The 17,421-nt window shown below is 46.3% G+C and overlaps 1 protein-coding gene across 1 annotated transcript in view; it reads right to left on the reverse strand.

Annotated features, from left to right (window-relative positions):
* The window catches only part of CNTRL (centriolin), an 87,197-nt gene that overhangs the window by 1,021 nt on the left and 68,755 nt on the right, over positions 1-17,421 (reverse strand). Inside the window, exons 32-42 of the mRNA XM_010848414.1 lie at positions 16,132-16,247; positions 15,834-16,051; positions 12,217-12,374; positions 11,054-11,127; positions 9,842-10,030; positions 9,095-9,320; positions 7,455-7,660; positions 6,402-6,542; positions 4,841-5,113; positions 4,612-4,674; positions 1,731-1,937 (exon numbers count right to left, since the gene is read on the reverse strand). Coding sequence (XP_010846716.1) covers positions 1,731-1,937; positions 4,612-4,674; positions 4,841-5,113; positions 6,402-6,542; positions 7,455-7,660; positions 9,095-9,320; positions 9,842-10,030; positions 11,054-11,127; positions 12,217-12,374; positions 15,834-16,051; positions 16,132-16,247 — 1,871 coding nt within the window. The remainder of the gene's footprint in view (positions 1-1,730; positions 1,938-4,611; positions 4,675-4,840; positions 5,114-6,401; positions 6,543-7,454; positions 7,661-9,094; positions 9,321-9,841; positions 10,031-11,053; positions 11,128-12,216; positions 12,375-15,833; positions 16,052-16,131; positions 16,248-17,421) is intronic.

Raw genomic sequence — 17,421 nt, forward strand, 5'->3', positions numbered from 1 at the left:
CCTGGACCCGGGGCGCCTCAGGTCTCCGGCTGCCACTGGAGCTGAAGAATTCAGCGGGCGCCCACACCCCTGCGCACCCGTCTCCCGCTCTTCCGGGCTCACCTCCAAAGTCATCTCTACAGAGCTCTCTGCCTCTGACCTTCTTCCTGCCCTGAGGCCCATGACGGTTTTGGCCTGTATCTGACTTGGGTCCTACCGTGGAAGATTTAAGGTGATCATATTCACATCTTGGCTCTGCTGCTAATGAGCAGGCTATGGTCTATTAAAGATGCAGACGGGCCTTGGATGTTCTTGGGCTCACAGACAATACACTGCTCTGTGGTAGAGAGAGATCAGCCTCTAAATCCTGGTTTTGTGTTTCGCTGTGACCTTGACATTTCTTGTTTTCTACAGTTTCTTCATATAGAAGGATGAATGCTAGTTCCCAGGAGTAAGTGAGGCAGTACACGTAGAGTCTGGTGCACACACAGGCGTGCAGAGGCACTTCGTCTGACTGCGGCCGTACGCACTGCAGCCTGCCCAGGCGCCTGTCCGTGGGACTCTCCAGGCAAGAATACTGGACTGGGTTGCCATGCTTTCCTCCAGGGAATCTTCCCAACCCGGGGATTGAACCCACATCGCAGGCAGATTCTGTACCGCTGAGCCACCACACCCACACACTAGGCATGCAAAATGGTAGCTATTTGTCTGACAGGAATATTGTCTTACTATTTAGGGACTCCATGAATATATTTTACGTTCCTCCTAAATAATTACTAACCTCATCTAGGTCTCACACAGAAAACCTGTGAAATCTTGTGTTGTGCTTTTTTTTTTTATAGACTCTGAATTAAGAGTTCAAACTTCGCTTAGGACTAACAATTGGCACAGTCACCTTTCCCAAGTGGACAGACTAAACTGGGACACAAGTTGGCTTCAGAGGTCCAAACTCTTCTATTTTTTACTGTGCCACATGGCTTATGGGATTTTAGCTCCCCAATGAGAGGCTGAACCCGGGCCCTCGGTGGTGAAAACACAGAATCCTTAACCACTGGACCACCAGGGAATTCCCTAAACTCGTTGTATTTACCAAATAGACAATAAGGAAATCCAAAGTGGAGAGCCTTCATGGGAGAGTTAACTATGTCCCTGTTTCCTAGTTGATTTCCTAAATCAGCAGCTTGTCCTCTTTACGCATTTACTACCAACCAGTTGATTCCAGTTTCCCAGGGACCATGACAACTTTTGCGAGTCTTCCCTAAGACAAGTTTCCCTGAGATTTGAAGGTGACAGTCGTGTCCTTCCACCTTCAAATCTTGGGGAAACTCATGCCCTTTGGGCTTCCCTAGTAGCTCAGCTGGTAAAGAATCTGCCTGCAATGCAGGACCCCGGTTTGATTCCTGGGTTAGGAAGATCTGCTGGAGAAAGGATAGGCTACCCACTCCAGTATTCTTGGGCTTCCTTGGTGGCTGAGCTGGTAAAGAATCCGCCTGCAATGTGGGAGACCTGGCTTCAGTCCCTTGGTTGGGAAGATCCCCTGGAGAAAGGAACAGTTACCTACTCCAGTATTCTGGCCTGGAGAAAAACCATGGACTGTGTGGTCAACAGCACCACAGAGTTGCACAGGACTGAGCGACTTTCACTTTTCACTTTTTCGTGTCCTTCTGAGTCTAACTCTAGGCTGTGGGCCTCAAAGCTTTCAGGGACTTTCCATGTACAAGCCAGACCACTTGTGAAGAGCCTCCTCCTACCTGACTTGGTCCAAGATGGGAGTCCTCTGCAAGGGAAGATTCAAGCTGAGACAGAGTGGCTGACGACGTGGACTCCACAGACGTGCTGGTGACCAGCTCCCCTAAGGCGTCGACCTGCCTCCTCAGGCTGTGTAACGTGCCCTCGGTCTGCCGCTTCCCTTTGCTTAACACCTCTGCCTGCTTGGACATACAGTGTCGGAGCTGGGCCTGGAAGCGTTACGGGAGGACTTAGGGCTTTACAGGGGGAATGTGCCAGAACTAGTACTGAGTAGCTTCCTCACGTTTAACATTTGAAAGGCAAATCTGTCAGAACACAGAAGTGGCTGCTGAAAACCCTTGTCTTCAAAAGTTAAAAAGGCGGAGCAGGCGGGCAGGTGCCAGACGGCTCTTCCGTGTGTCGTCACCGCACCTTAAACTCAGCCTGTGCGCTCCACTGTCACAACACGCGGGGTTTCTGCACCCTCCTCGCTGGACGCCTGCTCAGACTCAGACGATGGGTTTACACTGCTATCGTCAGTGTCTCCCAGTGCTTGGAATCCTCAACCCCACACTGCTTCCTGGCTTCCCCACGGCACCTCTGAAATGATCCTCTAATTAACGCTGCCAGCAAGCACTGTCCCACAGAACGCTCTGTGACGACAGGAATGTTCCATGTTCTACATCTGCTGCCTTCTATGGTAACCACTAATCGTGTGGCTGCCAAGCACGTGAAATGTGGTAACTGAATTTTTAACCTGGTTTAATGACAGTGAATTTCCATTTAAACAGCCACGTGTGGCCAGAGGCTATCTGATGTAAAGCGCCTTCTCTCACTCGGGACTGCACGTGGCTCCCTCTCAGCCCTCGAGGCGAGTGGCTGCTCCCCAGCGATGCACGCTGTCCTCTCTGGTTCTAACCGCCTCACTCATTCCCAGCTCTCCACTATACTCTTCACTCCTACATTTTAAGTCAGGCCTCAGGAAGCATCACTACGAACAAAGCTAGTGGAGGTGATGGGATTCCAGTTGAGCTATTTCAAATCCTGAAAGATGATGCTGTGAAAGTGCTGCACTCAATATGCCAGCAAATGTGGAAAACTCAGCAGTGGCCACAGGACTGGAAAAGGTCAGTTTTCATTCCAATCCTAAAGAAAGGCAATGCCAAAGAATGCTCAAACTACCCCACAATTGCACTCATCTCACACGCTAGTAAAGTAATGCTTAAAATTCTCCAAGCCAGGCTTCAGCAATACATGAACCACTGAACTTCCAGATGTTCAAGCTGGTTTTAGAAAAGGCAGAGGAACCAGAGATCAAATTGCCAACATCTGATGGATCCTCAAAAAAGCAAGAGTGTTCCAGAAAAAACATCTATTTCTGCTTTATTGACTATGCCAAAGCGTTTGACTATGTGGATCACAATAAACTGTGGAAAATTCTGAAAGAGATGGGAATACCAGACCACCTGACCTGCCTCTTGAGAAATTTGTATGCAGGTCAGGAAGCAACAGTTAGAACTGGACATGGAACAACAGACTGGTTCCAAATAGGAAAAGGAGTACGTCAAGGCTGTATATTGTCACCCTGCTTATTTAACTTATATGCAGAGTACATCATGAGAAACACTGGGCTGGAGGAATCACAAGCTGGAATCAAGATTGATGGGAGAAGTATCAATAACCTCAGATATGCAGATGACACCACCCTTATGGCAGAAAGTGAAGAAGAACTAAAATGCCTCTTGATGAAAGTGAAAGTGGAGAGTGAAAAAGTTGGCTTAAAGCTCAACATTCAGAAAATTAAGATCATGGCATCCGGTCCCATCACTTCATGGGAAATAGATGGGGAAACAGTGGCTGACTTTATTTTTCTGGGCTCCAAAATCACTGAGGATGGTGATTGCAGCCATGAAATTAAAAGACGCTTGCTCCTTGGAAGGAAAGTTATGACCAACCTAGACAGCATATTAAAAAGCAGAGCCATTATTTTGCCAACAAAGGTCTATCTAGTCAAGGCTATGGTTTTTCCAGTAGTCATGTATGGATGTGAGAGTTGGACTATAAAGAAAGCTGAGTACAGAAGAATTGATGCTTTTGAACTATGGTGTTGGAGAAGACTCTTGAGAGTCCCTTGGACTGCAAGGAGATCCAACCAGTCCATCCTAAAGGAGATCAGTCCTGGGTGTTCATTGGAGGGACTGATGTTGAAGCTGAAACTCCAATACTTTGGCCACCTGATGCAGAGAGTGGAGTCATTTGAAAAGACCCTGATGCTGGGAAAGATTGAGGGCAGGAGGAGAAGAGGACGACAGAGGATGAGATGGTTGGATGGGATCACTGACTCGATGGACATGGGTTTGGGTGGACTCCAGGAGCTGGTGATGGACAGGGAGGCCTGGTGTGCTGCGGTGCATGGGGTTGCAAAGAGTCGGACGACTGAGCGAGTGAACTGAACTGAACTTACAACTAAATCCTAGACACCTATTTTCAGCTGCCTACAGACAGACACCCTTCCCTGTGTCTCATGAAGCCTTCAAGCTCAACATATCCTGAGCCAAACAGCTTCTCATTTGACACCCAAGCCTACTTTTCTGGTTTCCCCAATCCCTCCCCCGATCACTGGCCTGTGAGCTGTGTTTTGATCAGCGCATCTGTATTTTCTGTCTGCAGGTCCTGTCAGTTTCAACTGAGGCAAAACAGCGTTACCCAGGGTTAGGAACCCTGCGCTGAGCACCAGAGCTCGTGGGTCTGAACCCTGACCTTGGTGCTGACTAACTGTGATGCCAACCTCTCTGAGCTTTGAACATGTAACCTATAAATCTGTTGTGACGGCTGCGACAGAGCACTTTCCCCGCTCTCAACAGGCCAAGCATCTTATACTTTTTTTTCTTTTAAAAGGGCCACCTTGAGTCGGTCCTCACGGTGCCGCAGCTTCTCCCGGAGCGCTTCTCCACGCCAGTGCTCATCCTTTTCAGAGGAAAAGGGAGCCATCAGAGAGTGAACAGCACCGTCACAACCAGCCCGCCTTTCCCTCCTCCCACCCTCCAGTCCATGTCAGAACTCATCTGGGGCGGTGGGGACCAAAGGGCCATTTTAGGAAGTCCAGGGAACAGCAGGATAAACAAGCCCTTACCATTATGTGAACGCGAGAAAAATGTAGTTTCTCTTCAAAAGGTGATGGCTTCTCACTCAGGGCGAATGGGAAGTTCTCCTTCAAGCTTTCCAGCCCTCCATCTAGGTGTTCGCTCCTTTCCAGAATGGCCTCCAGGTCTGCTGGCAGCTCTGGTAGAAACTGGTTGAGGTTCTTCAGGCTGGCTCTGATCTCGTCTTTCACTTCAGACTTAAGTGTCCTCATCGCTTCACTGATTTCTACTTGTCTTCTTTCCAGGTCTTTCTGGTTTACCATCTACAGAGCAAGTGAGAGTCAAATACCACCAAGTACTAGAACTGAAGCATTATTATTTAATGATTTAATATTTTAAATACAGGTATAATACACCGAAAGACCTACAAATGTTACTTATTATGATTAGAACCGTAAAAATTTGTGATTTTTCCAGCTACCCAAGTATGTCTAAGCTACCGAGTCAAGGATTTCCTGGCCTTCCAACTGGAGCCACGCCTGTTCGAAGAAGCCCAGGGCAGCGCTGCTTGCAGATGGCCCACACTATTGCAGTCCGTCTCGCTGCAGCGGGGCAGCGCTGGGCTCCAGGCTCACTTCCAACAGTCATTACCAGTGCGAGTTAGGGCAAGCTAGCTAACTTCTAAACCTCCTGTATCCTGCAACGTGAGAGCTACGTGAGAATTTATATGAGGCACCTTAGCGGTCCTCAAAGGAGAAAAGGGGCATTTACTGAAACAAGTTTTAAGTGGTCTAGGTTATAAATGTTAGCACTTAAAGGGGCTTAGAAAAGGTCTGCTTGAATGTTTTTATTTTACACATGAAGAATCTGGTGGTGTGGGAGAGATCACTCTATATGGCTCTGTCCATAAAGAGCTCAGTGAAGATACCACAGTCATACTCACTGCTAACTGCCCTCCCAAATTTACAGAGGCCAGGGGGCCTTTAGAAGTAATTTTTTCTTGAGCCAAAGGGGTGTGTGTGTGTGTGCGCGTGTGTGTGTGTGTGTGTGTTGGGGGCGTGGTTATAGGAACAGATGAGACTAAATGGCCACGTGGGGTCATCCAAAGGACAGAGTGTAGCAGGGTCACTCGAGGGGTCTGAGCAGCCTGACGAGACAGCTCTGGAGTGGGCCAGCCCCTGACACGGGCTGAGGGACACGGCGGGGTCTAGGGTGAGACCCTCTGTCAAGGACGAACCGTTCTCCTCTCCTCGGCCCGGCTACACAACAGGCGATCAGAGGTTTCCTTGGGAGTTTGTCTCTTACAGACTTGTTTCTGGCATAAAATCTAGTATTTCAACACAGCACTTTGGGACTTGATAAAATTTTATGCTGAAGAAGTGTCATTTTTCTTTCAAAAACTAACAAGTTTGGTGAACTTAACGCATTTCAAAAGTGTATCTTGGAGGCATTTTAAAAGTGTATCTTGAACAAATACTTTCTTCTTGTGGAAAGTTCTAAATTTCAAGACTAGAAGAACAATCTGATCACTAGTCTGACAGTTTTCACAGAGCCGCGCTCCTTGCACGAGCGCGGCTGAGACGCGCCCCGCGCCCGGGGCTGCGGGCGCACCTGCTTCTTGAGCTCCGCGTACTCCTGCTGCATCTGGCTGAGCTCCCGCATCAGGCGCCGGGCCCGCTCGTGGTTGTCCTGCGCCACCTGCTCGATAGTCGCCATCTCCTTCTGCATGGAGCTGTTCTCCTGCTTCTGCTCCTAGCAAGGGAGGAGGAGAACGACTCTGGAGGTGCGCGCTGCTGCCTGGCACTCGCCATCTCTGAGCCTTCGTTTCCTGTCTGGCCTCCAGCTATACAGGGATGATCGGCCGGCCTCCTGCAGCAGCGGCGGCAGAGCTGGAGCAGAAAGCCTGAACCCTGGGTGTGCCGTGTCAGCACAGATCAGGTGACCCTCCCCTGTCTGGGAGACGTGAACAACAGCCACCATCACAGGGTTCCTGGGAGGGTTAAAACCTAGACATCTGCCCACTCCCGTCACAGTCCTGTTGCACGTCACTGGCTGTGCGTGGTATCGCCCTCTGGGAGATACATCCGGATGCAAAGCCACATTCACACTGCAGGGCGACATGAACCCCTCCAAAGGGGGTTAGAAAATCCTCTTCTGGGACAGTACCTGTCGCTGCCTGTTGGTCTGGAGGCATCTGAGTGCCACCACCCACAATTCATCTCAGGGATAAGAGCATGACAGATTGAACCTCCTAGTTTTAGGATAATGATTAATTAAAGCTGATGCTGACCAAAAAGGGCATGATGAGAAAACCTGTGAGCACAGACTGCAGCTGGGGAAGAGGCTCTTCAGAAGCTCTCCCGCCCCCAAACCCCTGCACCCCCGCTGGAGAGGTGCGCAGAGGCTGGCTCGCCGAGGGTGCTGTCTGAGCCTGTGATCAGCGTTCCAGCCAGACAGCCAACTCCGCTAGGGCTGAGCCCAGACGCAGGCAAAATCTCCCATTAGCTTCAGGCACAAACTATGCACAAATGTACCCAAAACAACAGTTGGGTTAGGGACTGGGTTGCCCGGTCATTTATTTTCTCTACATGGAAGGCGTCATGGCACAAGCCACTGGGGTGGGGCAGGGGGCACAAGCCGCCAGGGCGGGGCGGGGGCACTCACGAGAAGGGTCTTCTCCAGCTGGCTGCGCTGGGTCTTGAGCGCTTCCCTGAGGCTGGCTACCTGCTTCTCAGCTTTCTTCCTCTCCGTCAAGAACTGGTTTCGCAAGAGGCTGAAGTCTGCCCTCATCGAGTCCGCCTCTTTCTGAAGAGCCAGCAGCTCAGCTGACTTTTCCAACAACTGCTGGTCCCGTTCTGAGAGCTGTTGTTCTGAAACAGCATTTCAGGCAGTTTAGCCCGAGGCCCTGGGCTGGCTAAGGGCAGACTGCACAAGGACGAGACGCTCACTCAGGCACTTTCTTCCACCAGCCAGTTGTCTAACTCTCCCCTGACCCACAGCGGCGGCCCAGAAAAAGGTTCAGAGAAGGGTGCCTTTTGATGTAGTTTGTTATTGAAGGACCTGATTCCAAAGTGACAGGCGGCCACCATTTTCTGAGTCTTTGAGACTGGAGACCACCAATTCTGTGAGGTGCAAGGAACACGGAGGAGACTACTGAGATGCTATTTATTTATTCACTTGCTTATTTAAACATCTATTCAAGTCCTTCCTCCACTTTTAAAATTTTTGGCTGCTCCATGAGGCACGTGGGATCTTAGTTCCCCAACCAGGGATTGAACCTGTGCCCCCTGCACTGGAGGTGCAGAGTCTTGATCACTGCACAGCTAAGGAAGTCCCTGGAACGCTTTTTTATAAACCTACTTTTAAATAAAGGGAGGTACATAGTATTTCTTCCTCCATGGGAGGCCGTGCAGGAAAAGAACAGAGGATCTGGAATGGCATGAGTCTTATTTTCTATAGAGGAACCCATTTCCTGGTATTCAATGGGAACTGTGCATGCAGACACCCAGTGCATGGTGAGTACACTCAATAAACGATGCTCATACACAACAGTGATATTTAACACAGATTTTTCTAGTCAACCTGTGTAAAGCAACACCCTGCCCAGATATCACTTCTCACGCCTCTGGCACGGTCAGACTCAGCATATTTAGGTTTGTTTCAAAATGAAAAGGGTTGGGTCTGAATCAAGAGTTCTCAGGGAAAAAGGAGTAATAATCCTTTCAAAACCCAAGTCCTCAAAGTTTCCACAGGGGAGAACAACATTTTCTGAGCATTATTAAAACCTGAAGTCTAAGGGAAAAAAATTCATTTACTGACGTAAGAACCATCTTTTGCCCTTGAGTCAAGTTCATTTATATATGGCTCAAAAGAATAAACAGACCGAATGGCCAACAACTGTATCACAGAACTGTTAATATTGCTTTTTGTAACAGGTTGACATGAAATGGATCACTGTTCCAAAGCTCGGAATTAAAGCACTTCTATAGAAAGCCTTTAGGGCGCCTTGTGGCACTTCTTTGCCTTAATATTCCACTTCCTTGAAAAAGCATTCTCAAAGAAAGTGACACAGTCAAGGACAAACACCTGACTGTGTCGAGATCGAATTCCATCTCCATAAAGAGAGTCTGCTCCCTCTGGGCCCGCCTCCTCGGCTTTCGCGGGACCCGGAGGACCGAGTGAGGGCGGCCCGCATGCCCCTCCTGCCTGGACCACGGCCGAGGCCGGGCCTCCTCTACGCGCTTCCTTTGACAGTCAGCGGGTCCCCCCGCGCCCCACCCCTGGCAGCGCTCCGGGATACATACGGGTCTGGGACAGCGTCTTCTCCAGGGTCTCACCCCATCTCTCCTCCTGCTGCAGAGTCCTGGCGCGCTCCTCGGCCCCCAGCACCTGGCTGAGCACCTGGTCCAGGGCGTTCTTCTGGTCTGCTATTTCCTTTTCCAGCTGCTGCTGCTGCTCCTGCAGGGTCGCTCGACTGGCTTCTAACTTTTTTTCTTCACTTTCTCTCTCTTTCTGAAGTCTCTGAAACGTCTTATTAGAGAACAACCTGTTAGTCATCAACTAACTGTGTCCCGCAGGAATCTTCATGGGCACTAGTCAGATTCCAGTTCAAACAGAAAGTAGCGAGCAGCCCACGGTGATAGAGAGGGAGTTCTCCTGGGGTCAGGTGGGGATGGAAAATGATTTGGCTAGCATGTGAGGAGGGGATATGCAGGAACCAACACGTGGCCACCACGGTTCTTTATGGGGCCTGTTCTACAGTCTTAATGGTCCATAATATTAATACCAAGGGAGTCAGAGAGTTGGTGTGAAATGCCCCTCAGGTCACACAGGGCAGGTTCGGGTGAGCAAGACCCCAAGCGGGAGCTTCTCAGCAGCGCCGCGCCAGGGGAAGAGCGCTCCCCGAGTGGCAGTGCCCCCCTTGCCTGCCGCGCGGGTGCGGTACCGTCTCCTGCTGGGCCAGCTCGGTCTCGTCTGCCTCCACCTCAGACCCCAGGGGAAGAGCGCTCCGCACGCGGCAGCGCCCCCCTGCGTGCCCGCGGGTGCGGTACCGTGTCCTGCCGGGCCAGCTCGGCCTCCTTCGCCTCCACCTCCGTCTGAAGCGCTTGCAGGTGCTGCCGCTTTGTTGCCTCTTCTCTTTGGCAGACTTCCAACTTCTTTCTGCGTTCCTGGAGGTCCTCCTGCAGCCTGGTCTGCTCGCCAAGCAGGACATCCTGGCGCTTGGTGGTGTGGAGCAGGTCCTTCAGGTCAAAGAACAAGCTCCAGCCAGGGACAGAGCCACCCTCTCTACCGGGCTAGTGGCACGGCCGCACCGCCTGAGCCCGGCGGACACAGCCTGAGAGCTCCACAGCCTCCATCATCGCAGTAAACAGGCGAAGGCGCCCGGAGCTCAGTGTGACCACTGATCCCTCTGCCTAGTACCTAAGATGGCAGACCCTCAGCAAGAGACTCAGTTCCTCCGAAATTTAGCCATCTTGTCACTGAGGTGGGAATAAACAGCACCCACCTCAAAGGATTGCCAAGATTAAGAAAAGCTGTGAACAAGCCTTAACTTGGACTGAAAATGAGCCTAAAGTCATGGTTTTGTTACCATCTGAAATATTTATACAGGTTAAAAAATTCACAAAACAATAAATACTTCCTTCTTCAAAGAACCCTAATTAAACACTTTTGGAAAAGTTACCATATTTCTAGTAACATAGAAAATGTTCATAAGAACCCGTGTTAAGACTTTTTAGAGGACAGAATAAGCTTTATACATCTTAGAAACAGAATCTTCAAGGTAGAAGGAAGAGAATTTAGATGTCTAACCCGTAACGTACAGAGTAGAACTAAGGTCTAAAACTTGCTTGAGGTTCTTTGGAACTCAGCTCACAGCAGTACTCTCACAGGACAACACTGAATCACTGCAGGAAGACGCTGAGAAGCATCAAGGCCTCATTTGTGCCACGGGGAAGAGAGGTCCGTCTGGTCCCTGAAGCCCTCAGAGTGGCGGCTGACCAACTATGGGGCTCTTCTAGCCAACACCCCTGACTTACTAGCTTTGAGCAGAACACTGTTTGAATGGAGAATTCTAGGGCTAAAATAAACTAGACAATTACTGCTCTGCATCAAAGGTTTTGTATATATTACATTTGTGTTAGATAAATGGCTCTAGAGGACCTGCTCATATGAGAAGGAACCAGCCTCTTTGATTTGTTACTTCAAGCAGCTGTCTGCACACCTGCAGGGCACTACCGGAAGATGACATCTGTTAGGCTTACCTGTTTCGCTAGGTTCAAATGGTCTTGGACATCAGCTAGTTCCTCCTGTAATGAGTTTACTGCTTCTCGTTTTTCTACAGAAATAACATTTACATAGACTAAGAAATACATATGTATACATTTTCCAGTTTCCCATCAGTCCCCTTAAAAATGTAGACTGAAAGTGAATTTATACTTCCTTCTGTTAGGGTATAACAGGTGACTATGCCACCCTACCTTATTCAAGGCCAAGAGAGAGGTACATGCGTAAGCCAGATCTGGGCTTGGAGCCTTATGTTTTTTAAAGACTTAACATATTAAAAAAAAAAAAAGATTAACATGTTCAAAACCTCATGATAAAAAAAAACTCACACACAATACCTACTGTTGATGAGGTGTGTGGTTTAAAAACAGGTACCTTCCACACTGCTGATAAAAATGTAAATTTGGTACAACGTTTCAGGAAGACAATTTGAAAATAAATTTTATTATCTGTACTGGTTTTGTCACTTACTAACTGGGTGAGACCGAGCAAGTCACTTCTCGCTTAAGCAAGTCCCAAGGAAACTAGGCTTACGTTGGCTTCTTTAAATGGGTGAAACAATAGTTTCTACCTCATAAAAATGTTATAAGAATTAAACGATAAAATGCATATGAAACATCTACAATCATGCCCAGTACACAGGAAGTGTTCAACAAGTATACTGTTGGCTGGAATTACTTAGTAACTTATAAGTAAACAATCATGCAGATTCATAAAGATTTGGTCATAAATACGTCACTTCCATTTTTGTTTTTAAATCTATACACACACACCACCCCTCAAGGAAAAATCTGGAAGGATATTTACCACATTGCTAGTAGAAATTATCTCTGAAGAGTGTGGTCAATAGTAATTTTTGTCACTTTGCTATGTTTTTAAAATTGTTCTCTAAGGAATATGAATTCATTTTTTTTTTTAAAAAAAAGCCAGCTTTACTGAGATATAATTCACATATAATGCATTTCACCCATTTAAAGTATGCAATTTCATGGCTTTTGGTAAATTCAGAGTTGTTCAACCATCACCATACCTAATATTAGGACAATTTCTCACTTCTGTTTCTGTAATAAGAAAGCAAACCATTAAACAAAGACCCCAGCAGAAGGAGGACGGCCGCCCCCCCCGCCGCGCCCTCTCTTGCCTTGGAGCTGCTGCTGCATGGCCGTGATGTCTCTGTGCAGGGAGAGTTTGCTTCTGTTTAGCTGGTCTAGCTCCTGTTCCAGTTTTCTGATATCCAATTCCAACTTTTCTAAGTCTGACTGCTTTGCTTTGCTATTCTCTTCTGTGGCTGCTAAGACCCTACGATACAAGTGAGACCATCAAACACAAAATGTCCAAGCACAAATACCAGACAACTAACAAGTAGTGTTATGTGTCACAGCACAGCTGTGGAGTCTGGATGACATTAATAAGTTAATAATATTAATAATTTACTAAAATAACAAACATTAATAAGTATTAACAAACTGTAAGGCTCTTCAACTCATTCTCAAAAAAACCCCTTATTTTCAGCTTTCCAAATAGAACATTTGGAAATGTTTGTCATTTCAAAAAGTGACTTGCTAAAATTGAAGTTTTATAAAAATCAGGGATAACATGGATAGCACTTATAATTCCAAACGTGATTAAAATGGACTTAACTGTAAGTGAAAAAGCAAAAAACACAATTTTATGTATAATGCTGCTAAGCTGCTAAGTCACTTCAGTCGTGTCCAACTCTCTGTGACCCCATAGATGGCAGCCCACCAGGCTCCCCCGTCCCTGGGATTCTCCAGGCAAGAACACTGGAGTGGGTTGCCATTGTCTTCTCCAATACATGAAAGTAAAAAGTGAAAGTGAAGTCACTCAGTCGTATCTGACTCTTAGTGACCCCATGGACTGCAGCCTACCAGGCTCCTCCATCCATGGGATTTTCCAGGCAAGAGTACTGGAGTGGGGTGCCACTGCCTTCTCTGTTTAAGATTTGTCAAAAAAAAAAAATGTATGTATGAGCATGTGTTCCTTTACGTGAACAGGAATCACACACTATGGACTGGCTTTGGTCTGGCTTCTCTCACTGAGCAGTCACTTTGAGACACACCCACGGAGTTGCGTGTTGTTAATACCCATTGCTTTTTATTGCCCTGTAGTACTCTATGGCATGTTGCTACTGTACAGTCCCTAAGTCATGTCCAACTCTTTTGTGACCCCAGGGACTGTAGCCCGCCAGGCTCCTCTGTCCATGGGTTTCCTAAGCAAGGATACTGGAGTGGGCTGCCCTTTCCTTCTCCAGGGCATCTTCCCAACCCGGAGATCAAACCCACGTCTCCTGCATCGGCAGGCAGATTCTTTACAAAACATTGAGCCACCAGGGAAGCCCATTCTATGGTATGCCTGTGTGTGTGTTCTGTCATGTCCAACTCTTTGTGACCTCATGGACTGCAGCCTGCGAGCCTCCTCTGTCCACGGAATCTTCCAGGCATAATACTGGAGGGGATTGCCATTTCCTACTCCAGGTAATCTTTCCAACCCAGGGATTGAACCTGTGTCTCCTGCATTGGTAGGTGGGTTCTATACCACTGTGCCACCTGAAAGTCCATTCGATGGTATGGATACACTACAATCTGCCGACCCATTCATCAGCTGATGGGCACTTAGCGTGTTTCCAGTTTATGGCCACTGCGAGTCAAGCTGCTATGAGCGTCAGTGCACAGTTTTGTATGGACGTCGGCTTTAACCTCTGGGCTTCCCAGGCAGCGCCAGTGGTAAAGAACCCACCTGCCAACGCAGGAGACACAAGAGACGTGGGTTTGATCCGTGGGTTGGGAAAATCCCCTGGAAGAGGGCATGGCAACCCACTCTAGTCTTCTTGTCCGGAGAATCCCATGGACAGAGGAGCCTGGTGGGCTACAGTCCACAGGGTCGTGAAGAGTGGGACACAACTGAAGCAATTTAGCGTGCTTTCGTGCGTGCACACACACACACACTACTCGTTTGCACCTCTAGGTGTGGGAAAGCTAGATCTTCTGGTAGGTGTATGTTTGCATTTTTAAGTCTAACTGCCAAACTATTTTCCAAAGTGGTGGTCTGACATTTTATACTCCCACCAATTGTGTATGAAAGTTCCTTGATAGAATTTGGTATGGTCAGTGTTTAATCTATTCTAATAGGGATGTAATGATATTTAGTTGTGGTTTTAATTTGCATTTCCTTAATTATTAATGACACTGAGCATCTTTTCATGTGCTTATCTGCCATTTATCTATTTTCTTAAATAAAATGTTCAAATTTTTGCCTATTTGAAAATTGGTTTCTTCATTTTCTAATTACTGAGTTTTGAGAGTTTGTTATACATGTACATACATCCTGGGTACAAGTCCTGCATCAGACACACAGTCGCAAAGATTTCTCTCCCAGTCTGAGATGTCTTCTTATTGTCTCAACAAGTGTCTTTTGAGAAACAAGTTTTTTTTCTTCCAGCCACACTGTACAGCCTGTGGGATCTTACTTCTACAATAAGGGACTGAACTTGCCCTCTTGGCAGTGAAAACATGGAATCCTAACCACTGGATCACCAGGGAATTCTCAAGAAACAGAAATTTTAAACTTTGATGAAGTTCAATTTTATCAATTTACTTTTTTACGGATCATGCTTTCAGTGTCTTATCTAAGGAATTTTTGCCTACTCCAAGGCCACGAAGATTTTTTTACCTATGTTTTTTCTCTTACAAGTTTTACATTTATGTTAATGATCCATTTTGAGTTAATTTTTATACTTAGTGTGAGTATAGACAAAGTTCATTTTTTTGCAGTGCTTTTAGCAACATATTTTGAAAAACCATCTCTTCTCTGTTTTGCATCTTTGTCAGCATCAGTTGTACATGTATTTGTGAGTTCACCTGCAGACTTTCTGTTCCATTGTGTTGACCTACCTACATATCTTTTGGAGAACGCAATGGCACCCCACTCCAGTACTCTTGCCTGGAAAATTCCATGGACGGAGGCGCCTGGTGGGCTGCAGTCCATGGGGTCACTAAGAGTCGGACACGACTGAAGCGACTTCATTTTCACTTTTCACTTTCATGCATTGGAGAAGGAAATGGCAACCCACTCCAGTGTTCTTGCCTGGAGAATCCCAGGGACGGGGGAGCCTGGTGGGCTGCCGTCTATGGGGTCGAACAGAGTCGGACTCGACTGAAGTGACGTATCAGCACCCACCTGTCTTTACACCAACACCACAGTGTTTTGATCATCACGGTTGTTTACTGTGTTAACACCACATAGTGTTAGCTCTGAACTTTTATTCTTTGTTAAAGGTGCTTTGGTGTCATATCTAAAAAGTTTTATATTCTAGGTCCTCTGCATTTCAATATGAATTTCAGAATCAGATGGCCACTTTCTATTTAAAAAGTCTGTTGGGATTTTAATTGTGATTGTTTTGAATCTACAGATCAATCTGAGGAGAACTGAATCTTAACAATGGGTTAATACTGGGCCTTCCTACCCACAACAAGGTATATTTCTCTACTGACTTACATATTCCAAGCATACATTATTTTACTTAAATCACAAGTTATTAAAAAAAAGTGCTTTAAGGGAGGGAAAAAAAGCCTAAAAGGAAAATTCATCCCAAAATGCTACTGGTGAATTGTACTGTGATATTGAGTTTGTGGTGTATTTTGTATTTTTTTTTGTCTTTTCCAATTTTTAAAATAGTGTGTTTATAATGCTTTAGCCTTCCAGAAGGGGCCTTGCAAGCTTATTTGCTCCTGCTCTCACCGTTTGGTCTGTGCCAGCTTCCTCTCCCAGCTGTCACATTTCTCCTCGAGATCTTCCTTTTGTTTGCACAAAGATTCAACACACAGCCGCGACGCTCGGGCCTCAGCAGTTACCCGCTCAGTCTCGCGCTTGTCCCTCTCTAAGACCTGCTTCTGCCACTCCATCTCCCCTTTCTGTCGCAGGGCTGTCTGCTGCAAATTCTCCAACTCCAGTTTCTCCTAAAGAAGAGAAAAGAGGACTCAGCTGTACAAATGGAGACCGCGTGGTTTGCTCCCAGTAAAAGGCCCTTGTGTATTACCTCCAGCACGTCAACCTGAGTCTTCTCTAACTCAGACATCTTTTGCTCATGCTGTAGCTTCAAAGCTTGCAGCTCATTGTTTTCAAGTTGCAACATGTCCAGAATATTCTTAAGTTCTAAGAGAAACAAAGCATGGTCCAGGCTATTAATTGAATGCGGAAACATTTACAAAATAAACAGAAAATAATGCTATTGGCTGATATAAAAATAGGTAATAAAACACATATTTGTTGTGCTGAATTAATGGAACTAATTAATTGTATTTTGAACGAAAAAAATCCTTTAAAAGTACTGCTAAACATTAATTTGCTGGAAAAATTTAAACACATATTCAAAAAAGATCTAGTTCTCAAAGAACTTACCCTACCTAAAAGAATTTAAATCAAACAAAAACTTCAAACTGTATCAGCTGAAATTTACATATCAATTCTTTTGTCCTTTGAAATATAGATTTCTAAATATTAACTATTTTTCTGATTATAAGAATATTTGTTCATTACAGAAATTTTGAAAAAAGTATAAAAGAAAAAAATTAAAACCCATCATTATCCTACCATCCAAAGATGATCACTACTGCAATAGCACTTTGATAATTTCCTTCCAGAAGCTTATGTGCGGGCATATACACACCCCACACACATACTTTAATTTTTTAATATTTTGGTGGCTCAGACTGTAAAAAAATCTGCCTGCATTGTGGGAGACCTAGGCTCAATCCCTGGGTCAGGAAGATCCCCTGGAGAAGGGAATGGCAACCCACTCTAATATTCTTGCTTGGAGAGTTCCATCAACAGAGGAAACTGGCAGGCTACACAGTGTATGGGGTCGCAGAGTCGGACTCGACTGAGTGACTTTCAGTTCACTTGAAACTTCAACAGCCTTCTTTTTTTTAAGTTTTTTTTGATGTGGACCATTTTTAAAGTCTTTATTGAATTTGCTGCAACATTGCTTCTAGTTTATGTTTTGGTTTTTCAGCTGTGAGGCACCTTAGCTCCCCGACCAGGACCAAACGTGCAGCCTCTGCACTGGGAGGCGAGGCTTAGTCACTGACTGCCAGGGGGCCCCACACGCACATATTTTAAAGCAGATTAAGACGACATTCAATGCTTAGTTTTTATCTATTTTTTTCACTCTTCTTTTATCAGTATTTTTGCATGCCATTAAATGTTAAACTATGGTTTTTAAATTGGTCATTTGTTTCCAAATTTTGTCATTATAAATTCTACTGTAAGTAACTCAGCTTAATTTGTAAAACAAGGAAATTAAGGCTTATTTCTTAATAAAATTGAA

Source organism: Bison bison, unplaced genomic scaffold, assembly GCF_000754665.1.
Source record: "Bison bison bison isolate TAMUID 2011002044 unplaced genomic scaffold, Bison_UMD1.0 scf7180017864266, whole genome shotgun sequence".
Lineage (NCBI taxonomy): Eukaryota > Metazoa > Chordata > Mammalia > Artiodactyla > Bovidae > Bison > Bison bison.